Source organism: Pistacia vera, unplaced genomic scaffold (genome assembly GCF_008641045.1).
Source record: "Pistacia vera cultivar Batoury unplaced genomic scaffold, PisVer_v2 Contig183, whole genome shotgun sequence".
NCBI lineage: Eukaryota > Viridiplantae > Streptophyta > Magnoliopsida > Sapindales > Anacardiaceae > Pistacia > Pistacia vera.
Window position 1 is genome coordinate 216,254 of NW_022195927.1, and position 24,293 is coordinate 240,546.

The 24,293-nt window shown below is 44.5% G+C and overlaps 2 protein-coding genes across 2 annotated transcripts; both read left to right on the forward strand.

Annotated features, from left to right (window-relative positions):
* Window positions 1–7,665: 7,665 nt before the first annotated feature.
* On the forward strand, window positions 7,666–8,127 carry LOC116126724. The gene has a single exon (XM_031412388.1). The coding sequence runs from the start codon at window positions 7,666–7,668 to the stop codon at window positions 8,125–8,127; it is 462 nt and encodes a 153-aa protein (XP_031268248.1).
* A 12,356-nt stretch (window positions 8,128–20,483) lies between these two features.
* LOC116126707 (U-box domain-containing protein 7-like) lies at window positions 20,484–23,523 on the forward strand. Its single transcript, XM_031412376.1, has 2 exons — window positions 20,484–21,049; window positions 22,431–23,523. The coding sequence occupies exons 1-2, from the start codon at window positions 20,568–20,570 to the stop codon at window positions 23,275–23,277; spliced, it is 1,329 nt and encodes a 442-aa protein (XP_031268236.1). The 5' UTR covers window positions 20,484–20,567; the 3' UTR covers window positions 23,278–23,523.
* The last annotated feature ends 770 nt before the right edge of the window (window positions 23,524–24,293 follow it).

Sequence of the window (24,293 nt, forward strand, 5' to 3'; positions counted from 1 at the left end):
ACTGTTTGAAACTCCTCGTTGTCGCAATTGCTTTCCATTGTCTGAGATCGGGTGTGGGAATTCAGTAGCGGCACACTATGTTCTTGAAAACAAAGTCTTTTAGCTCTTCTGGTCGTGATCGCGGCCAGCGGTTTGGCTTCCACCCATTTCGTGAAATAATCTACTGCGACCACGACATACTTTACCCCTCCCTTTCCACTGCATGGGACTGATAGGTCGATCCCCCACATGAAAGGCCAGGGGCTAGACATTGTTTCAGCTCGTGCGAGAGGGCTCGTGGAATTGTTCGCGAACCGCTGGCACTTGTCATATTTTTTGACAAAAATGTGCGATCTTCCTGATCCGGGCCCAATAATCCCTAACAACAACCTTGTTTCGCGAGATCGAGCACTGTGTGATTACCGCAGATCCCTTCTGTGAATTTCCCCATGATATATCTGCTTCTTCACTGGTTACACATCGGAGGAGGGGGGCACTGAATCCTCTCCTGTACAGCTGGTCCCCAATGGTTGTAACGAGCAATCTTGCTCGCAGGACCCTTGCCTCGCCTTGTCGTGCTAGCAAAGTCCCATCCTTGAGGTATGGAAAATGGGAGTCATCCAGGAAATCCGGTTGAGTCATGTTCATGGCCTGTTCAGTTGAGCTGATAGTCGGAGCATCATGAAACGAACAGAGAATGTTGTCTGGAGCCTCTGAATCAAACGACGAGGCTATCTTTGCTAGGCTTCCCTATAAGATGTTATCTCGGGGAGTCTGAGTGATTTCCAAGTGCTTAAACGACCCCAAACGGTCTTAGACCTCCTTCAGGTGCGACGACCATGTTCCTTCTTTAGCTTGGTACTCCCCTAAAATTTGGTTGACGACACACATGTAGTCGCTACAAATTGCTGATCGCGGTTGCACCCATTTCTTTGGCAGTCGCAACCCGGCGAGCAGGGCCTTCATACCTCTGCCTCATTGTGTGTCCTTAAACCCGAACAGAAGAATACATGATTCAAGCCGCCTCGGGCTTACAGGGAGACCCGCACCGGCTCTTTTCCTGTTCGATGACCAGTCGACGTAGAGTTCCAGGTCGACAGGTTTGTGAATACTTTCTGGCATGGCTGCGCTGGCCTGTTGCCCTTGGGAGATAGGAAAATTCTAGATGAAGTCACAAAGCTTGCCTTTATATGGTCGATCTCGGCTACTTCTCTCAGTCGAATTGGCTCAGGTCGTAATTGGCTCAATTACACCTGGCCCATTGAGCAGCTTACCGAGGCTCTGTTTCTGAGGACCTGCCTGAGGGGTAATTAGTCATTACGTTGATTGTATGGGCATGGAGTAAGTTGCAGCTCTTCTGGACACATCAGCAGAGAAGCTAGTCGCTCCATTTCCGGGATACCGCATTTTGGCATCGATAAACGTTTGCTTGCATAATAGACTGGCCACTGCGCTTTTCCTCTTCCCGTACTAAGCATCCCCTGACCGCGAACTGAGAGACGGACAGGTATAGGTGAGCAGGATTTCCTGTGGAAGAGGCTTAGAGAGGAAGGTGGCTTCTCTAGGTGTTCTTTTATACTCTGTAAGGCTTGTTCGCATTCGTGGAGTCCATTTTAAATTTCTTGTTCGCCTTCAGAACATTGAAGAATGGTAAGCACATGCATCTGTTAGCCTGATATGAAGCGACTAAGGTCCACATATCCTCCACATTTAGACTCATGACCTGCTTCTTGCTGTCGGCTCTCCATATCGAGCAGGGGCTCTTGAACCTTTTCGGGTTTATTTCTATGCCCCGCTGATTAACCATATACCCTAGGAACTTTCCCGATGACACCCCGACACGAACACTTGCAGTAGGATTTAGCTTCATTCTGTAAGTTGGAGAATGTTAAACATCTTGCGAGATGTGCAATGTGTTCTGAGGTGACTCGGGATTGACCAGCATATCGTCCACAGAGATTCCATTGTCTCCCGATCTGGTCCGGAAATTCGGTGACCAACTCTGATAGGTCGCGCCTGCTTCTTGAGGGCCGAAAGGCATAACTTTGTAACAGTACGCCCCGGTCCGTAATGAAGACGTATATCCTCATCTGGCCCATACATCGGGATTTGATTGTATCCCGACGTACGCATCCATAAAGCTCAGTAGCTCTGCTGACCTTGATGTGGCATCAACGGCTAGTCGATCCTGGCAGAGGGAAGAGGTCTTTCGGGCAAGCCTTGTTGAGGTCGCTGAATCAACGTTAGGTCGCACTTGCCGGTTCGGCTTCTTTACCAGGACCAGGTTGCAACCCAGGTCGGGTCAGAGTGCCTCTCGGATGGACCCATTTCGGAGGAGTTTTCCACTTCTGATTTAGAGCGACGTACCGCCTGGATCCATTGCTCTTCTTTTCTGGTGAAACGCGTCTGGTTCACGCTAACGTTTAATGAATGGCAAATATAGTCTGGGCTGATTCCGACCATATCTGCATGTGACCAGGCAAACACATCAATATTTTGTCCTTTAAGAATTTTATCAGCTCGGAAGCGGCTGAGGGTGAGACAGCTCCCAATCTTTAACACATGGCTCGGCTCTTTTTGATCAACCGAAATTTCAGTCAGAGCCTCCAACGGGCCACTAGGAGGATTTCCTGGACTTGCGGATCATGGTTATCTTCCACTGGACCGGCTGTGGCTCAATCCGACTGATCACCAGCACTGGAGAGGCACACATCGTGAAATGCCCTTTCCTTTGTCTGCCATCTGCACCGCTTTTATATAGCATGCGCGAGATGCCTTTGCGATCCCTTACTTCCCCTATCCCTATTGGAGTGGGAACTTCATCTTGGGTGATAAGGAATGACTGCTTTAAGCTTCTCACAGAGGTCGGCCCAGATTCCATTAAAGGTTGATGGGCAGTCCACCGACCAGAATTCGTAACCCTAGTCACCTCGTTGTAGTCGCCAGCGTGACTGGTAGTGCGAATTGTTCCTCTGGATCTGTGGCCCCCTGTAAAACGTAGAGAGGTATCGAGGCGCTTTAGGTCGGCCTCGTCTAAGTTCATTCTATCCGAAAGCAGTTTTGAACAGATGTTGCACAGCACTTCCCGTTTGTCCACAAGCATTCTGCAGACATTATGACAATCCTATCAGGGGCGTGATCACCAAGGGCATCCTCGTGAGGATGGTGCAAGCGAGATGCTTCCCTTTCGCAGAAGGTGGATCGCGTCTCCTCCTTTCGAGCCTTTTGTGTCGCTGCAAATATTCATTACTCTGATTGGGTCGTGATAGCTTTGCCAGCATACTTTCTTGCGCTCCTCGCGTATTCCCCGCAAGGTGCGGACCTCCGAAAATTATATTAACGCTACTGTATCCACTGCGGTTACGATTGTTTTTCTTTTGCTCCCCTTGGCTCTCCTTTGGGGGTCATCAATATACTCCTTGAAGTGCCCCTTTTTAATGACTCTTCGATGGCCTGCTTTAGGGCGTCGGCCATTCATCTGTGATGCCCCTATCCCATGGTAACGGCAGTATTTTTGCTGTTTCTGGCCCGTAGCAGGAGTTTTCATGGTTTTGGCTCACCGAGCAGGACCGGCCTCCTCCGATTTTGTCAAGCATGAGATATGGACACGTTCCGCAATTGTATCGCCTTTGTTTCCCTGTCGCCGACGAGGAACAGAAGCATGGACTTTTTTATGGCTTAGGGTGTTTCTTCCCTTTCTCGCTGATCAATCAATGTCTCCTTTGCGGATCAGCTCTCCTACTTTCTCCCCGACCAGGCATACTGCTCGAGAACGCCATGATCGCCGGCGACGCGAGTGCGCCCAATGATCTCTTATTCGGAGATACTTTTCTGCAAGATTGTAAAATCTGGTGAGGGGAAACATCGTCCTCAGACCTGCATTATTTCATCACAGCTCCGTTTGCGTGCTAACCCAGCTATTATAAGTGTTCGGATGACTTTCTGGAGCTTGATTGTCCACCTTGTTTAGTTCCCTGTGGAAACGGTCGATGTAAGATTGCAGGGATTCGTCTCTTTCTTGCCTTATGTTGCTGAGATAGCTCAAAGGCATCGAAAATTTCCGATTGGCTTGGAAATGCCGTAAGAACGTCGTGCTCATCTGAGGCCACGAACTGATCGATCCCGCTGGGAGCGACCTTAACCACCGCTTGGTGTGAGAAGTGAGCGTCACGGCCAAACAGCGGCATTTTGCAAGGTCCGAAACCTGGTGGAGCTCCATCAGGTCGTTGAACTCGTACAAATGGTCCTGCGGGTCATGGTTCCCGTCAAATGGTCACCTGTCGGGCATTCTGAACCCTGGTGGGAGTGGAGCAGCTAGCACTTCGGGAGAGAATGGGGATGCAGAGGCGACCTGGGCCTGTTCGCTTTGCTGCTCCCTTAACCTGTCCAGAGCTCGCTGTAGCTCCTCAATTTGCGGTAACAGGCCCAATTGAGGGTTGCTTTCACCCATGCGAGTCCGGCCTTCGCGATTACGGTTCAGGAAAGTCCGGAGGTCGGATTCCTCTTCGCCTTGGTCGGCATTTTCGGTCGCACTCGACACATGCTGGCTAGAGGCGTGTGAAGGCGATGGATTGAGCGGGGCGTTATCACGACCCTCGCGGTGGTACGAACTACCCCGCGAGGTGTGGGGGCCACCCGCATAACGATCAGGATCGTTCTGCTGGCGGTGATAGGAATCATCGCGCCTGGCATTTTTGCTTGGGTTCGCCTGCGACGTGGCATGGGACAGCTCAGGATTTACTTTTTCGTCGAGTCTCAGCTTTGCCGGCACCCTGCTCGGGGCGCGATTTGTGCTCGCTCGTCCTTGGGAGCCCGTAGGCTTACCTTTTGCCACTTGCTTTCCCTTACGTCTACGTGCTGCAGTGCTCGCGGCATGGGCTATTGCCCTTTGCCGCGCTTTCGCGCGACCTGCAGGCGTCTTTGGCGGTTGCACCGCCCCAGCTGTTGTAGATGACATGCCTTGGTCCAAACGGTCCAACCTTTGGTTGACCATCTGGAGAGTATTGTCGAACCTCTCCAGGTAGCTTCTGATGGCGAGGTCGAGTTGTGAATCTGCCGGAATATCCCCCGCAGCATTTTGTGGAACCGGAAGTACCCTGGAGGGGGTATCCCCTTGGGTCAAGGGGACTCCTTCAGCGCGCTGATTAGCTTGCTCAGGTTCTGATTGGCGGGCCATTTGTTGCTGTAGGACCAGTAGGTTGAAGATTCTCCTGATGAAGGGTACACGCTAAATCAGGCCCTCCTTCTAGCGCCAAACTGTTGATGCGCGGTTTAGGTACCAACTAATTGACACGTGTGCAGCGTTGATTGGACAAGGAACACACGTGAATATGGATTATCAATATGAAATAAATGCAATGAGAGCTTTTAAAGTGGTTCGGATGCTAAGGTAGCAAGTCCTACATCCACTGATTTGTATTTATACGGTGGGTCAAGTCACTAAAGCGGACTGACTTACAAATGATTGAAAAAGTAAATACCGAGCTTTTTTTTAGAGAGAGAGAGTTCAAATGTCAAATGATCGAATCCCCTTAATGAAGGGGTGTTCCTCTTCTTATATCAAGTTGAATGCGTATAATCATCATTAAATCCTTGGGTTGGTGTGAATGTCAGGACATAATCTGGCTTTACGTCCCATTGCCCATTTCCCAAGCTGATCTTACGCGATTTGGAGCAGGTAAGCGGACATGTGGGAGCTCTAGGGTGCCTGGCAGGCCTGACGTGCGTTTACCGTTTTGACAGGAGCAGGCCATATTTCGTCACGTGACTCCACGTCAGCCCTTGATTTCTTAGGCATAACACCACATTTGCTATTCGGACAAGAATATCTTAACCCAATATGCTGTTTCTTCTTTGTCCAACCTTATTCTAAGCATGTAATTAAAAAATATATATATATATATAAAACATAAATTTAAATTTAATTTGGATCACACATTAGTTGTTGATCCACCCTTCTTGCTGCAAAATTTACACAATCAACCACCGTGCATGTGAGAAAATCACGGCATGGATTTTCTCACCAAAAATTTAAGCATTGACCTAAAATATCTATTGTACTGCATGAGTGCCACGTGTAAACATAAATCTTGGGAGATTATCGAGGCTGATGCTTCCTGAATCCCACACTGCCATAAATGGTGTTACAGACTCACATCAAAGTCGAACTTTGCTCAACACTTTAGGGCTGGTTGGACGGAGCAAATAAGACAACAAGATAATCTTCATTTATTTTATATAAGATTTTTATATTTGATTTGCAATAATAAAATATTAAATTTTTTTATTATAAATACTATTTATTATTTATTTTATAAGATTTTTATATTTGATTTGCAATAATAAAATATTAAATTTTTTTTATTATAAATAGTATTTATTATTGATAATATAAAGGATAATTTTATTACTTTATTAAAGAGTGTTATTAAAATATTATTAGGGTAATATAATTTTTTTTACCCATTTTACTCTTAATTAAAAATTATTTCAGACACAATTGCCCTCAACTGTTTACCAAATAACAATTATCTAGTCCCTTTATATTTGAGAAATTAGTTAAAACACCCAGTCACAAAAAAATTTAAAAGTTAATAAAATACTTTTAGCCACTCAAGATCACCATCGACTGTGACTCACCATCGCTGATCGCAGGCATTAGTTGTCGTAATGGTGTACGATCGGTGGGATCTAACTGGTCTTGTACTAGTAATGCCTTTTCCGGCCATAGATCTGTTGGAAACGACCAGATCTGGCATTTCTATGGCCGTTTCACAGCAAAAGATGTGACCGCGAAAATGCTAGATCTTTGGTGGTGAAATGGCATGGCCAAAGATCTGGCCTTTTCACGGCCACAAATATGGCCATAGATCTGGCCGTTTTTCTGCCATAGATTTATGATCCATGGCCATTTTCGACTTTGTCGACGCACAACTGACGATATACGGCTAGTTGTGCGTCATTCCTTCGACTGTCAGTAGTGGCTTGGGGTGGATGGAGGTGATTTTGTTACAAATTAAAATTTTATTTGATTGGGGTGTTTAGGCAAAATTTCAAATGTAAGGGGTTACAAGAAATAATTCAAAAAATAATAATAAAAAATACTATTATATTAGTATTTAAAAAGGAGGGCAATTTAGTAATTTATATAATATATCCACTTATTCTTCTTCCCAACCAATCATATTATTCATCAATTTATTTGTACCAACCAAACACATTTTTTAAACATTTTTAATAATCTTTAAGGTGATCTTTCTTTCCGTTAATATAATATACTGTATAATAAAAATTATATGATCTAAACGCCCCTTTAATACAACCTCTTTAACCAGCAATAGTTATTGTCTTGTCCTAATAAATAACCACTAATTAGTCGCCGTAATTACACTCTTATGGTAATTAACCCCATTTAACTTGGAATTTTAACAGATGGGCATTATGGGAATTGTGGGTAATGAATAGAGACAACACTGTTCTTCTGCATATGCTCGTCAACAAGTCTCCTTCTTCCTGTCTGTTTCTTTTTTCATTCATATATATATTCCCTTCTCTCTGTTTCTCATGCCATCACAAACGTCAAGAGTTTCCCTTTTTTTTTTTTTTTAAGATTATTATTAAATAAATGAAACAACCCCTTAAACAGTCTTGATCTCTCTCAATATGTCTCCTTCTTTAGCACAAAACATGTCTACCACTTCTTCTTCTTCTTCTAATATCTGGTTAGTTTCTTACTTAAAGCTTCAATTTTTTTCTCGTATTCGTCGTTTCCTGCAATCCAAAGCTGCTCGCAAGCGACGCACTGATTCCAATCATGTTGATAGTATTAATACATCATCAACAACATCCAAAACTCTAATCAATCATCAAGAAGTAATTCAAGTTGCGGTGGAGGAACAAATCGAGAATGATTCTTCCGTGGTGTTACAAAAGTCTGTGAAAAGGATTCACTTTGGAAGCTGGGAAGAGAAGGAGATGGCTGCCTTGGAGATACAGAGAATTGCTAAAGAAGATGTGAAGATTAAAAAGTTGATGGCCGAGCTCGGAGTTATTCATGTGTTAGTCTCCATGGTGGCCACGGAGGTGGTTGGCCGTCGCCAGGCAGCGGTTCAGGCCTTGATCGAGCTCGCTAATGGAACTTACACGTAAGTATTAATTAATTAATTAATTAATTATCCTTGATACTCATATTAATATCAATTTTTAAAAATTTTCATTATTAATTTGATCATCATAAGGAAATATCTTGCATGCAAGGATCGATAATAATTAATTAATCCATTATTTAAAATGCAACAATTTTTTTTTTTATGTGCGGTTTTAGGCCACCAACTAATTGACACCGTGTGCAGCGTGATTGACAAGGAACAACACGTGAATATGGATTATCAATAGTGAAAAAAGAATAGAGCTTTTTGGCGAATGTGGGGAGAGTGGGGGGGGGGGGGGGGGGTAGGGTTTCCGATGCTAAGTAGCAAGTCCCTACCCACGATTTTATGTATACGTTGGGTTAGGTCGCTAAAGCGACTGCACTACAAATGATTGAAAGTAATACCAGCTTTTTTTTTAGAGAGAGAGAGAGTTCAATGTCAAATGATCGAATCCCCTTAATGAGGGGTCTTCCTTCTTATATCAAGTTGAATCGCTGTAATCATCATTAAATCCTTGGGTTGGTGTGAATGTCAGACATAATCTGGCTTTACATCCCATTGCCCATTTCCAAGCTGATCTACCCCATTTGGAGTAGGTGAGCGACACGTGGGAGCTCCAGAGCGCCTGGCAAGCCTGACTTCGCTTACCATTGCTGACGGGAGCAGCCACATTTCGTCACGTGCTCCATGTCAACCTTTGATTTCCCAGGCATAACAGAAGTCCCCTAGTTTTTAAGGTTTGAGGATCGAACCTTGGAAACTAATTCATGCCGCCATTGGAGGTTTCTGGTTGTTTCGACCTGAATGGGAAGCTCGAGACAGGACCTTTTACGAACACGACCTCACAATTCTTGCCCAAATGACCTGACAATCATCATTTTTAGCGACCTGGATTCGTCGGACGCTCCTTCTTTTCTGTGCCTTGGAGAGATTCAATGACACCTGCATCCACGCTGTCGGGCGCTCTACACATGCTGCAGGTCTGTCGGGTGCATTAAATGCGTTGTGTGCTGACCCGATTTCGTTTTGACAGCTTTAACTGCACGATGCTTTGAAACGACGACCCTCATCGGCATTTAATGCACTGGTTGCATTAAATGCGGAGAGAGAAGGCTGTCGTTTTTGGTTCCGGAGTAGTACCGTTCGATTCGCAGTCCATAAAAACTCACAATTTTTCAGATGAGGCCACCAAAAATCCCTTTTGCTTTTCGAGTGATAAGCCTTTGCAAACCGGAAGTTCTTCTTTTCCGATTGGCGCTTCCTCAGGCATCTGAAACAATTTCGGCTTGGTCACGCATCCCAGAAGGTAAGATCCTTTTTCCTCCCTCCTCTTTTTTTTTTTTTTTTTTTGTTTGTTTGGTTGGTGGCAACGGCGTTGGTCTCCTGGTGTTTAACCAGAGACGCACCGCTGTCGCCGGGACTCGAGCTGTGGTGGCGGCTCGGTTACTGTTAGGGTTTTAAGGAATTTGTCCCATGCCCGCCGCACGGACAAAATGCGAAGGCTAAAATGACTGTCTATCGGTCTTGCAGACTCTGGAATGGAACCGTCAACATCCAAACCCGAGGAAGGAACCACTCGTCCTCGCGCGAGAAGTTCCCCTGCGGACGCATCCCTTGACTCTTCTCGTTCTCACCCGAGAAGAGCTTGATAGGATTAAAAACAGTACAACGCTACGCAGAGGTGTTCCTCGACCACACCCGGTCGTCACGGCATCCGCTGATGGTCTTTGCTTGCGATCTCTGAAGAGATCTTCAAGGGTGGAGGATGATTCCCTTCCATCCTTTCATCAGGTCGATCCTGGATCACTTCGGGATCGCACCGATGCAGCTGACACCCAACCGTATGTCATTGCCGTCACGATGTACATCGCGTGCTCGCAAGCGCCTTGGGCGACCAACGCGTGTGGAGCTAGTATCGCCTACTATCTTAAAAGAGTGGGACAAGGATTCATATTACTTGTCCCGACGACCTACCATCCGCCGAGGGGATACATAGCTATCCCAGCAACGCGGGGCCTCAGATGAAATTCCTTTTTTTCTCTGCTATGATGGCTACAGTCGCTTTCAGCAAGTAGGTTCTTCCTCGCTAGTGTATTATCTGTTCACATGTTTTTATAATAACGACCTGTATCTTCTTTTGCAGTTAATAGAACGACCAGTCAAGACTACTCGACGACCCGGACAGGCTCGTATCTTTGGAGTCCTTCCCGAGGAAGTCGGACGCGAGGAAGCTCGTGACAACCGCGAACTGCGGAAGTACGGTTTTATCAATAGCAACGCATCTTTAGAGCCCCAATAAGTAAGTTTACATTGATTCCCTTCCTGGTCGCAGAATAGTTTGTTTACTAATGCACTGTGCATGCATAAACTATGCCTCCGAAGGAGTTCCGAGCAGCCTCGCCAAGCACCGTTCGCTTCCCTTGATCAAGGATGAGAGAGACGGCCGAAGCTGCTCGTCCTATTCCGGCACACCGGTGCGTCGAACTGCCTCACCTTCCCAGCCCCAACCTGTGCAGAAGCGACCAGGGCAGAACAGGTCCGTCAGGCACCACCTGCTCGCCCAAGGCGGAAGGCTCGGCCCTGAGGTCGAAGAAGAGAAACAGATTCAGGTCGATGAGTCTGAGACCGAATCCGAGGAAGAGCCCTTGAGGTCGCGAAAGGACTCGGGAGGTCGGGCAAGGAACCTGTGAGCGAGCGATCACTGCCGACAAGGCGAAGGACGCACCAGTGTTGGACTCGTTGGGGAGCCTGCCCGAATACCTGTACCGATAGTCCCTATTCTCTGCTCGAGTGTGGACTATCGATTTGTATGATGATTTCGCTAATACGGCAACGACCTGATGACCACGTCGTCCAGCATCTAAGCAAGGTAACAGCTGCTCCTAAAATTTCATTCAGTTCATTTCTAATCATTTTTTGCTCAGCAGCTTTGCTTGTGATGAGGATGTCTATGAGAAGACCCGGCTGGGGCCGCGAAGGGGCCAGCGACCTAAAGGAGGAGATCGCGAAGCTCAAGAAAAGTCTGGAGTCCGTCGAAGCTGAAAGACGCAAGCATTCGAAGCGGCGAACAGGTATCTGAACCAAAAGATGCTGTTTTACTGAACTGTGGACTTCCAAAAGGCGAGCTTGAGCGACCGTGCCGAGGAAGTGAAGGAACTTCAAAGGACACCGCCAAGCTCTCCAAAGAGGTCGGAGAGAAGGACCAGGAATCCAGACGACCTCCATATGGGCTCAGCAAGCTGAACAGAAAGGGAGGCCTCCGAACAGGAGAAGCAACTCTTGAGCGCCGAACTCCAGGGAGTCAGGAAAAGATCGCTTCACTGACTGAAGAAATGCGGATTCATCGAGAGATGGAGGAAAAGGCCGCCGACTAGGTGATCGGGTCTATTATTTCCCTGCGATTAAAAACCCAGATATGGACATTTCCGACCTCCCAAAGGGGTGGCGAGAGACCTTGCGGATTATGGCTAGGAAGAACGATCAAGCAGACACGGCCACCCGACGATCCACCAGGCAGGGGTTTCTGGTCCTGCTTCGAAAGATCCCCCCGACCAGCCGTATGTAAATGAGTCTTGACTCCATTGAAATTGGGTCTTAACTTTTTGTTTTGTACATAAATGAAAATACTTGCTTTCAATTGCTATTCGCTTTTTCATACATAAGTGCAATTTACAATTCATTTTTACATAGGCTATATACATGCGATTCTTACCGCGAACAAACACATGCGAACTGTTTCCACGAACCAAATTATGCTTTACATAAGAGGAAACTAACAAAAACTAATTGAGAGCTGTTTTGGGATTACTGATAGTATGGCCGGAGGTGTTCGGCATTCCAAGCTCGGGTACTTTGGAACCGTTCAATCTTTTGAGATGGTAAGTCCCCGGTCTGATCACCTTGTCGACCGACGGTCCTTCCTAGTTAGGTCCTAGTACCCCGCGCACTTGGCTCTCTGGTCCCCAAGGAGAACTTCCTTTAGCACAAGGTCCCCGACCTGGAAGTCTCTTTCGCTTGACCTTTGAATCGAAAACCTCTTTGCTCGCTTGCTGGTAGCTGCTATCCTTAGCGAAGCCTTACTGCGATGCTCTTTCACAAGATCCAACTCGCCCTCATAAGTGCTTCGTTTTCAACCTCATCGTACAAGTCTCTCCTAAGAGAACCAGTTCCCCACCTCTATAGGAATCATCGCTTCGCAGCCATAGGCTAGCGAAAAGGGGTCTCTGAGGTGGAAGTTCTTGGAGTTGTCCTGTACGCCCAAGACTTCGGGGAGGTCGTCACCCAATTTCCTTTGGCCGCCCCGAGCTTGGCTTTTAGAGTGTGCTGTATGGTTTTGTTGACTGCTTTAACTTGGCCATTTGCTTGCGGTCTGGCAACTGAGGCGAATTTTATGGATGCCCAGCTCATCGCAGAACTGTTGAACTCCTCGTTGTCGAATTGCTTTCCATTGTCTGAGATAGGTGTGGGGATTCAGTTAGCGGCACACTATGTTCTTGAAAACAAGTCTTTTAGCTTTCTGGTCGTGATCGCGGCCAGCGGTTTGGCTTCCACCCATTTCGTGAAATAATCTACTACTGCGACCACGACATCCTTATCCCCTCCCTTTCCAACTGGCATGGGACTGATAGGTCGATCCCCCACATGGAAATGGCCAGGGGCTAGACATTGTTATCAGCTCGTGCGAGAGGGTCGTGGAATGTTCGCGAACCCGCTGGCACTTGTCATATTTTTTGACAAAATTGTGCGTATCTTCCTGGATCCGGGGCCAATAATATCCCTAACGAACAACCTTGTTCGCGAGAGATCGAGCAGCTGGTGATTACCGCAGATCCCTTCGTGAATTTCCCTCATGATATAGTCTGCTTCTTCACTGGTTACACATCGAGGAGGGGGGCACTGAATCCTCTCCTGTACAGCTGGTCCCCAATGAGTGTGTAACGAGCAATCTTGCTCGCAAGGACCCTTGCCTCGACCTTGTCGTCTAGCAAAGTCCCATCCTTGAGGTATTGGAAAATGGGAGTCATCCAGGAATCCGGTTGAGTCATGTTCATGGCCTGTTCGTTAGCTGATAGTCGGAGCATCCATGAAACGAACCAGAATGTTGTCTGGAGCCTCTGAATCAAACGCGAGGCTATCTTTCTAATGCGTCCGCTATAGAATTGTTATCTCTGGGATCTGAGTGATTTCCAAGTGCTTAAACGACCCCGAACGTTCTTAGCCTCCTTCAGGAGCTGACCATGTTCTCTTCTTTAGCTTGGTACTCCCCTAAAATTTTGGTTGACGACCACATGGAGTCGCTACAAAGCTGATCGCGTTGCACCCATTTCTTTGGCAATCGCAACCCGGCGAGCAGGGCTTCATACTCTGCCTCATTGTTGGTCGCCTTAAACCCGAACAGAAGAATACCATGAATTCAAGCCCCTTCGGGGCTTACAAGGGGAAGACCCGCACCGCCTTTTCTTCCTGTTCGATGACCAGTCGACGTAGAGTTCCAGGTCGCAGGTTTTGAATACTTTCTTGCATGGCTTCGCTGGCTGTTGCTCGCCTTGGGAGATAGGAAATTCTGAGATGAAGTCTACAACGCTTGCCTTTTAAATGGTCGATCTGGGCTTCTACTTCAGGTCGAATTGGCTCAGGTCGAATTGGCTCAATTCCATGGCCCATTTGAGCAGCTTACCCGAGGCTTCTGTTTTTCTGGAGGACCTGCCTGAGGGGTAATTAGTCATTACGTTGATTGTAGGGCATGAAGTAGGGTTGCAGCTTTCTGGACACGATCAGCAGAGAAAAGGCTAGTCGCTCCTTTTCCGATACCGCATCTTGGCATCCATAAACGTTTGCTTGCATAATAGACTGGCCACTCGCCCTTTTCCTCTTCCCGTACTAAAGCTGCACTGACCGCGAACTGAGAGACGACAGGTAGATGAGCAGTATTTCCTGTGGAAGAGGCTTAGAGAGGAGAGGTGGCTTCTCTAGGTGTTCTTTTATACTCTGTATGCTTGTTCGCATTCGGAGTCCATTTAAATTTCTTGTTCGCCTTCGACATTGAAGAATGGTAAGCACGATCTTTAGCCTTGAATGAAGCGACTAAGTGCCACTATCCGCCCCCATTTAACTCATGACCTGCTTCTTGCTGGTCAGCTCTCTATCGAGCAGGGCTTGAAACCTTTTCGGGGTTTATTTCTATGCCCCGCTGATTAACCATATACCCTAGGAACTTTCCCGATGACACCCGAACGAACACTTGAGAGGATTTAGCTTCATTCTGTAGAGTTGGAGAATGTTAACATCTTAGCGAGATTGCAATGTGTTCTGAGGTGACTCGGGATTTGACCACATATCGTCCACACAGACTTCCATTGTCTTCCCGATCTGGTCGGAGAACATTCTGGTTGACCAACCTCTGATAGGTCGCGCCTGCATTCTTGAGGCCGAAAGGCATAACTTTGTAACAGTACAGCCCCCGGTCCGTAATGAAGGACGTATACTCCTCATCTGGCCCATACATCGGATTTGATTGTATCCGAGTACGCATCCATAAAGCTCAGTAGCTCGTGCCTTGAGGTGGCATCAACGAGCTAGTCGATCCTTGGCAGAGGGAAGCTGTCTTTCGGCAAGCCTTGTTGAGGTCGCTGAAAACGTAGGTCCGCCACTTGCCGTTCGGCTTCTTTACCAGGACCAGGTTGGCAACCCAGTCGGGTAGAGTGCCTCTCGATGGACCCATTTCGGAGGAGGTTTTCCCCACTTCTGATTTTAGAGCGACGTACCGCTCTGGATCCATTGCTCTTCTTTTCTGGTGACCGTCTGCTTCACTGCTGACGTTTAATGAATGGCAAATAATGTCCGGCTGATTCCGACCATATCTGCATGTGACCAGGCAAACACATCAATATTTCCTTTAAGAAGTTTATCAGCTCGAAGCGAGCTGAGGGTTGAGACAGCTCCCAATCTTTAACCACTCGCTCGGCTCTTTTGGATCAACCGAATTTCAGTCAGAGCCTCAAACGGCCACTAGGAGGGATTTCCCTGGACTTTGCGGATCTATGTTATCTTCCACTGGACGCAGGCTGTGGCTCAATCACTGATACACCATAGCCTGGAGAGGCACACATCGTGAAATGCCCTTTCCTTTGTCTGCCATCTGCACCGCTTTTATATAGCATTCCGCGAGATGCGCTTTGCGATCCCTTACTTCCCCTATCCCTATGGAGTGGGGAACTTCATCTTGAGGTGATAAATGGAAGTGACTGCCTTTGAGCTTCTCAACAGAGGTCGCCCCAAGATTCCATTAAAGGTTGATGGGCAGCCCCGACCAAAATTCGTAACCCTAGTCCCTCGTTGTAGTCGCCGAGCGTGACTGGTACTGAATTGTTCCTCTGGGGATCAGGTGGCCCCCTGTAAACCCGTAGAGAGGTATCGAGGCGGGCTTTAGGTCGGCCTCGTCTAAGTTCATTCTATCGAAAGCAGTTTTGAACAGGATGTTCACACACTTCCGTTGTCCCACAGCATTCTCAGACATTATGACATCCTATCAGGGCGTGATCACCAGGGCATCCTCGTGAGGATGGTGCAAGCGAGATGCTTCCCTTTCGCAGAAGGTGATCGGCTCCTCCTTTCGAGCCTTTTGTGGTCGCTGCAAAGTATTCATACTCTGATTGGGTCGTGATATGCTTTGCGAGCATACCTTTCTTGGCTCTCCTCGCGTATTCCCCGCGAGGTGCGGACCTCCGAAAATGATATTAACGCTACTGTAGCCACTGCGGTTACGATGTTTTTTTCTTTTGCTCCCCTTGGCTCTCCTTTGGGAGTCATCATATACTCCTTGAAGTGCCCCTTTTTAATGAGCTCTTCGTGGCCTGCTTTAGGCTCCGGCATTCATCAGTGTGATGCCCGCTATCCCGATGGTAACGGCAGTATTTTTTGCTGTTTCTGGCCGTACAGGAGTTTTTCATTGGTTTTGGGCTCACCGAGGCAGCGGCTGGCTCCTCCTCGATTTGTCAAGGATTGCGGATATTGGACACGTTCAGCGGAATGTATTGACTCTGTCCCTGTCGCGCGAGGAACAGAAGCATAGGACTTTTTATGCTCGTAGAGGGGTTTCTTTCCCTTTTCGCTGATCATCATGTCTCCTTTGCGATCAGCTCTCCTACTTTCTCCCCGACCAGCATACTGCTCGACGCCCATGATCGCGGCGACGGAGTGCCGCCATGAATTCTCTATTCGAGATACTTTTCTGCAAGATTGTAAAATCTGGTGAGGGAAACATCGTCCTCAGCCTGCAGTTCTTTCCACAGGTCGGTTTGCGGGCGAACTCCAGCTATTATAAGTTTCGGATGGACTCTTCTGGAGCGTGAGCCACCTTGTTTAGTTCCCTGTGGAAACGGTCGATGTAAGATTGCAGGATTCTCTCTTTCTTCTTGCCTTATGTTGCTGAGATAGCTCAAGGCATCGAAAATTTCCGATTGGCTTGGAAATGCCGTAAGAACGTCGTGCTCTCTGAGGCCACGAACTGATCGATCCCGCTGGGAGCGACCTTAACCACCGCTTGGTGTGAAAGTGAGCGTCACGGCCAAACACGGCATTTTGCAAGGTCCGAAACCTGGTGGAGCTCCCATCAGGTCGTTGAACTCGTACAAATGGTCCTGCGGTCATGGTTCCCGTCAAATGGTCCCACCTGTCGGGCATTCTGAACCCTGTGGGAGTGGAGCAGCTAGCACTTCGGGAGAGAATGGGGATGCAGAGGCGACCTGGCCTGTTCCGCGTTTGCTGCTCTCCCTTAACCTGTCCAGAGCTCGCTGTAGCTCCTCAATTTGCGTAACGGCCCAATTGAGGGTTGCTTTCACCCTGCGAGGTCCGGCCTTTCGCGATTACGGTTCAGGAAAGTCCGAGGTCGGATTCCTCTTCGCCTTGGTCGGCATTTTCGTTCGCACTCGACACATCTGGCTAAGGCTGTGAAGGCGATGGATTGAGCGGGCGTTATCACGACCCTCGGCGTGTGGTACGAACTACCCCGCGAGGTTGTGGGGGCCACCCGCATAACGATCAGGATCGTTCTGCTGGCGGTGATAGGAATCATCGCGCCTGCATTTTTGCTTGGTTCGCCTGCGACGTGGCATGGGACAGCTCAGGATTTACTTTTTCGTCGATCTCAGCTTTGCCGGCACCCTGCTCGGGCGCGATTTGTGCTCGCCGTCCTTGGGAGCCCTTAGGCTTACCTTTTGCCACTTGCTTTCCCTTACGTCTACGTGCTGCATGCTCTCGCGGCATGGGCTTTGCCCTTTGCCGCGCTTTCCCCGCGCGACCTGCAGGCGTCTTGGCGGTTGCACCGCCCCAGCTGTTGTAGATGACATTCCTTGGTCCAAACGGTCCAACCTTTGGTTGACCATCTGAGAGTATTGTCCAACCTCTCCAGGTAGCTTCTGATGGCGAGGTCGAGTTGTGAATCTGTCCGAATATCCCCGCATCTTTTGTGGAACCGGAAGTCCCTGAGGGGGTATCCCCTTGGGTCAAGGGGACTCCTTCAGCGCGCTGATTAGCTTGCTCAGGTTCTGATTGGCGGGCCATTTGTTTGCTGTAGGACAGTAGGTTGAAGATTCTCCTGATGAAGGGTACACGCTAATCAGGCCCTCCTTCTAGCGCCAAACTGTTGATGCGCGTTTAGGTACCAACTAATTGACACGTGTGCAGCGTTGATTGGACAAGAACACACGTGAATATGGATTATCAATATGAAATAAATGCAATGAGCTTTTAAAGTGGTTCGATGCTAAGGTAGCAGTCCTACATCCACTGATTTGTATTTATACGGTGGGTCAAGTCACTAAAGCGGACTGACTTACAAATGATTGAAAAAGTAAATACCGAGCTTTTTTTTAGAGAGAGAGAGTTCAAATGTCAAATGATCGAATCCCCTTAATGAATGGGTTTCCTCTTCTTATATCAAGTTTGAATGCGTATAATCATATAAATCCTTGGTTGGTGTGAATGTCAGGACATAATCTGGCTTTACGTCCCATTGCCCATTTCCCAAGCTGATCTTAACCGATTTGGAGCATGTAAAGCGACATGTGGAGCGTCTAGGGTGCCTGGCAGGCCTGACGTGCGTTTACCGTTTTGACAGGAGCAGCCATATTTCGTCACGTGACTCCACGTCAGCCCTTGATTTCTTAGTGCATAACACCACATTTGCCTATCGTGTTCTTTTGTTTTGTTTTTCATAGAATACTAAACATTCTTAAAGCTAACAGCATAGATTTCCGTGTTAATTAGATTATGCCCAATAGGATAAATCTTAGAAAAAAAAGAAAGAAGTATAGAAGTAATTCTTGTAACGGTATAAACTTCTTTTTTGTTTTTATGATTAAGAGAGTCTAAATTAGCTTACGTATACCTCAACTAATCTTTTGGGATCCTAAAACTATCGATCGGGTAAGAGCTCTAGTAACCACCTGTATTTTAGCTATTAATGAAAGATTCAAACTCAAAACCTCTTAAGTAATATATTCAAAAGTTTTTATCGAACCACTCAGTCATTCAAAGGTTGATTTTTGTAATGATATAAACCAATGAATTATGATCATGTGAAATTAGACAATTCCAATACTAGAAATTATAGAAACTTGTATTAATAGTAGCCTTAATTGTTATAAAAATGGAAATTGCCACATTTGCTATTCGGACAAGAATATCTTAACCCAGTATGCTGTTTCTTCTTTGTCCAACCTTATTCTAAGCATGTAATATATATATATATAATTAACATATATTTAAATTTAATTTGGATCACAAAATCACAAATTAGTTGTTGATCCAACCTTCTTGCTGCAAAATTTACACAATCAACCACCATGCATGTGAGAAAATCACGGCATAGAGTTTCTCACCAAAAATTTAAGCATTGACCTAAAATATCTATTGTACTGCATGAGAGCCACGTGTAAACATAAATCTTGGGAGATGATCGAGGCTGATGCTTCCTGAATCCCACACTGCCATAAATGTTGTTACAGATTCACATCAAAGTCGAACTTTGCTTAACACTGGCTGTTTGGACGGAGTAAATAAGATAACGGATAAACTTTATTTATTTTACAACATTTTTATATTTGATTGGTAAGTAATAAAATATTATAAATTTTTTTTATTATAAATAATATTTATTATTGGTAATATAAAGAATAATTTTATTATCTTATTAAAGGGTATTATTAAAATATTACTTAGTTAATATGATTTTTCTACTCATTTTACCTTTAATTAAAAACCATTTTAGACATAATTACCCTCAAATGTCTACCAAATAATAATTACCTAGTTTTTCTATATTTAAAAAATTAGTTAAAACACCCTAATCATAAAAAAATTTAAAAGTTAGTAAAATACCCCCAACCATTCAAGACCACTATCGGCTGTGACTCACTACTGTTGATCGCCGGCGTTAGTTGTCATAATGGTGCACGATCGGTAGGATCTGGCTGGTCGTGCACTAGTAATGTCTTTTTCGACCATGGATCACAGATCCATGATTGCAAACGACCAGATCTGACATTTTTATGGCTATTTCACTGCGAAAGATGTGGCTGTGAAAAGGCCAGATCACGGCCACATCTTTGGTGGTGAAATGGCATGGCCAAAGATCTGGCCTTTTCACGGCCACAAATATGGCCGTTTTTCGGTCATGTATTTATGATCCATGGCCATTTTCGACTTTGTCGACGCACAATCGGTCATATACGACTAGTTGTGCGCCATTTCGTCGATTGTCGGCAGTGGCTTGGGGTGAATGGAGGTGATTTTGCTACAAATTAAAATTTTATATGACTGTAGTGTTTAGGCAAAATTTCAAATGTAGGGGGTTACGAGAAACGATTAAAAAAATATTATTATATTAATATTTTAAAAAAAAGACAATTTAGTAATTTATATAACATACCCACCCATTTATCCTCCTAATTAAACATATTATTCACCAATTTATTCGAATCAACCAAACACATTTTCTAAACATTCCTAGTAATTTTTAAGATGGTTTTTATTTCTGTTAATATAATATACCGCTATAATAAAACATTATATGATCTAAAAACCCCATTTAATACAACCTTTTTAACCAACAATAGTTACTTTCTTGTCCTAATAAATAACCACTAATTAGTCGCCTTAATTACACTCTTATGGTAATTAACCCCATTTAACTTGGAATTTTAACAGATGGGCATTATGGGAATTGTGGGTAATGAATAGAGACAACACTGTTCTTCTGCATATGCTCGTCAACAAGTCTCCTTCTTCCTCTCTTTCTTTTTTCATTCATATATATATATTCCCTTCTCTCTGTTTCTCATGCCATCACAAACGTCAAGAGTTTCCCTTTTTTTTTTTTTTTAAGATTATTATTAAATAAATGAAACAACCCCTTAAACAGTCTTGATCTCTCTCAATATGTCTCCTTCTTTAGCACAAAACATGTCTACCACTTCTTCTTCTTCTTCTAATATCTGGTTAGTTTCTTACTTAAAGCTTCAATTTTTTTCTCGTATTCGTCGTTTCCTGCAATCCAAAGCTGCTCGCAAGCGACGCACTGATTCCAATCATGTTGATAGTATTAATACATCATCAACAACATCCAAAACTCTAATCAATCATCAAGAAGTAATTCAAGTTGCGGTGGAGGAACAAATCGAGAATGATTCTTCCGTGGTGTTACAAAAGTCTGTGAAAAGGATTCACTTTGGAAGCTGGGAAGAGAAGGAGATGGCTGCCTTGGAGATACAGAGAATTGCTAAAGAAGATGTGAAGATTAAAAAGTTGATGGCCGAGCTCGGAGTTATTCATGTGTTAGTCTCCATGGTGGCCACGGAGGTGGTTGGCCGTCGCCAGGCAGCGGTTCAGGCCTTGATCGAGCTCGCTAATGGAACTTACACGTAAGTATTAATTAATTAATTAATTAATTATCCTTGATACTCATATTAATATCAATTTTTAAAAATTTTCATTATTAATTTGATCATCATAAGGAAATATCTTGCATGCAAGGATCGATAATAATTAATTAATCCATTATTTAAAATGCAACAATTTTTTTTTTAATTAAACTCAATTTATATTCTTAATTTGTAAATTTTGAATATTTAATAACATTAATTCATAAATTGTAATTTTTTTTTTTCTAGTAAAAATCAAAGGATATGGATATGGTGATGATGTGACTCCACTTGTGTTGTTTGTGGGCATAGTGGGCGTGCCGCGTGCCGTGACTGAGCAGTAATTAGCCAACATTTATTTAGTTAATACTTTTAATTTGAATTATAAATTTCCACCCAAGAAAAACGTTATTTCTGGGACTGCTGCTTAATTTATCAGGTTTAAAATAATTGAATTTCTTGTAGGGCAGATTCAGTTAGTTAGTTCACGGGGAAATAGGACCCAATACAGTTGATTAAAATCCTTTTAGTTAGAAATAATAATAATAATAATAATAATAATAATAAAAAGGTCCTCAATATGGTTGATAAACTTTATTGTAAAAATCTGAATGTAGGTACGTTTTTGTTGATAATGGTATGGGGGAATTATATATAGAAAATATTTTTAAATTTATAAAGTAATTTTAGTGGAGCTTTTTTGTTTTTTTGTCACCAGCAATTTTTGACTTTTTACATACATATCATATGACTTGTGTGGTAGTCGTTTCCTTGGATTGATTTAGTTGGGCGTTTCTAGTTTGGCCTATTTCTCATCACATTATTCTAATTTGTTTGGTTTTTATCTGGGTAGAAAATTTTCTGGAATAAAGAAATCAGATTGCGGTTCATCGCCCAACACACTAGAACAAATAATTAAGGAAAAATGCTTTGTCCTTGAATCTGTAGTTAGAGCGCAAGGTGCGGTGGTTGTCCACTGAGGAGGTTTGTGGTTGGAAGAATCGGAGAGGCAAATTATGTTTTTGTCTCTAATAACATATTAAATTACAGCCCATAAGTTGATCAGATTCCACATGATCTTCAGTTGGACAATTAATTAATTCATTTATTGGCCTTCACCTTTCAACACAGATCTAAATCTTGGAATCTCATTGACTTCTTCGTGCATTAAGCTCTTTATTTTATTCGTTGGTTGGTCAGTTTTGTCTTCTTTATTGTTTAATCCTTGAGGGAGGGCCCTGAAATTATTTTAGTATGCATTGTTCTTGATCATTCATCTGGGATTTTAAAAGTCTTTTTTTTTTTTTTCAAACTAACTAGATTAAAGTCAAAGAGTTCTATGTGGTTCTGACCTAATTTTTTTGTTTTGTTGTTACTTAAGGAACAAGGCTCTCATGGTGGAGGCAGGAATCTTGACAAAGCTACCGAAGAATGTTGATGTAGTTGACAAGTCAACAAGGCGTGAATTCGCAGAGTTGATTCTGTTGTTATCTTCTCTAGCGAATAAACAATTCTCTCTTTCGTCGTCCGAAATTCTCCCATTTCTGGTGGGCATTCTTGAATCAGAATCAAGCCTGGAAACTAAAGAGTTGTGTATTGGTACATTGTACAACCTGTCTGCAGTGTTGGAAAATGCAGGGCCTTTGGTCTCTAATGGAGTGGTAAGCACTGTGTTGAAGCTTTGTTCAGTGAAGGAACTGTCGGAGAAATCACTTGCAACACTTGGGAACTTGGTGGTGACATTAATGGGAAAGAAAGCTATGGAAGATAGTCCTCTTGTTCCAGACAGTTTAATCGAAATTTTGACATGGGAAGAGAAGCCGAAATGTCAAGAATCATCAGCTTACATTTTAATGATTTTAGCCCATCAAAGCTCAGCACAGCGAGACAAAATGGCGAAGTCAGGAATTGTACATGTCATTCTTGAAGTAGCGTTATTGGGGAGCCCTCTAGCACAAAAGAGAGCGTTGAAATTGCTACAGTGGTTTAAAGATGAAAGGCAAGCAAAGATGGGACCTCATTCCGGGCCACAAACAGGAAGAATTGCAATGGGGTCTCCTGTAAATCCGAGAGAGGCACAAGAGGGAAAGAAATTCATGAAGAATTTGGTGAAACAAAGTCTTCATAAGAATATGGAAATGATAACCAGAAGAGCCAATGCTGCTGATGATTCTTCCAAACTCAAGTCCCTGGTTATAAGCACAAGTTCAAAGAGCTTGCCTTACTGAAAGTAAAACATTTCATCAATTTGAGAATGCATTTTCTCGTGCAGAAGAAGCTGATGAAATGGCAATTGTATATCACGAAACAATAAACACCAAAAGTTTTAGAGACGGGGAAGCTTCCTCTTTGGGTAATGAAAATGAAATAGCTTCATTTATTCAATTTCTCTCTTCTTCGAAATTAAATCTTTTCATTTCCGGTATTGGGAAAATGAATCATCGTTTTTTAAGATATTCATACCAAATTTTGATCACGTTAAGATCATTTAACAGCCTCAAATTTCTCAGCCTTAAGTCTGCTATTTAAACACACCTCTTTTCTAATTGGACCTAGTCCTAAAATTTGGTGTTTGTAATTGTAAGCCCAAGATTACATTGGACCTAAGATGAGCTAACCCGATTTGTTCTCACTCTCTTTATTGAACAAATTGGACCTATAGTTTCAAATTATTTGAAGGGTAAATTGTAAACTTGAAGGCTTCGTTTGGTTCAAAATTTGGGGGTTTTGGGAAAAGTTTTTTAAAAAAAGTTAAAAAAAAGTTGAATTGGGCGGGTATTACGATGTAGTATTTATAAATTAGTAAAATGTCCCTTATGTTTATTTTTTTACAAAATACCCCCTATAATAAAACATTAAAAGTTAACAAAAACACCCCTAACCTACTCTCAAACACCCCCAGCTAGCCACCACCACTGGAGGTGGCTAGTTGGGGGTGTTTGAGGGTAGTGGCCGGAGTCGCCTTATGGGCGCATGACCGGTTGGATCTTGCCGGTCATGCGCCGATATAACCTTTTCCGGCCAGATCCACGGTGAATCTGGCCGGAAAAGGCCAGATCTATGGTCAGATCTGGCCGTCAACGGCCAAATCTGGCCGTATTTGCTCTCAACGACGGCCAACAAATGGTCATCGTTGATGGTCAACGACGACCGTTTGTTGGCCGTCGTGACCAAGTGTTACGGCCAAAGATCTGGCCGTCAACGGCCAGACCTTTGGCCTTAGATCTGGCCTTTTTCGGCTAGA

What these genes read in the sequence shown, in the direction of transcription:
- LOC116126724 (XM_031412388.1), top strand. Translation starts at nt 7,666, where the DNA reads ATGTCTACCACTTCTTCTTCTTCTTCTAATATCTGGTTAGTTTCTTAC.
- LOC116126707 (XM_031412376.1), top strand. Translation starts at nt 20,568, where the DNA reads ATGTCTCCTTCTTTAGCACAAAACATGTCTACCACTTCTTCTTCTTCT. An exon ending in CTCGCTAATGGAACTTACAC is followed by an intron (nt 21,050 to 22,430) that starts GTAAGTATTAAT and finishes TTGTTACTTAAG; the next exon opens with GAACAAGGCTCTCATGGTGG.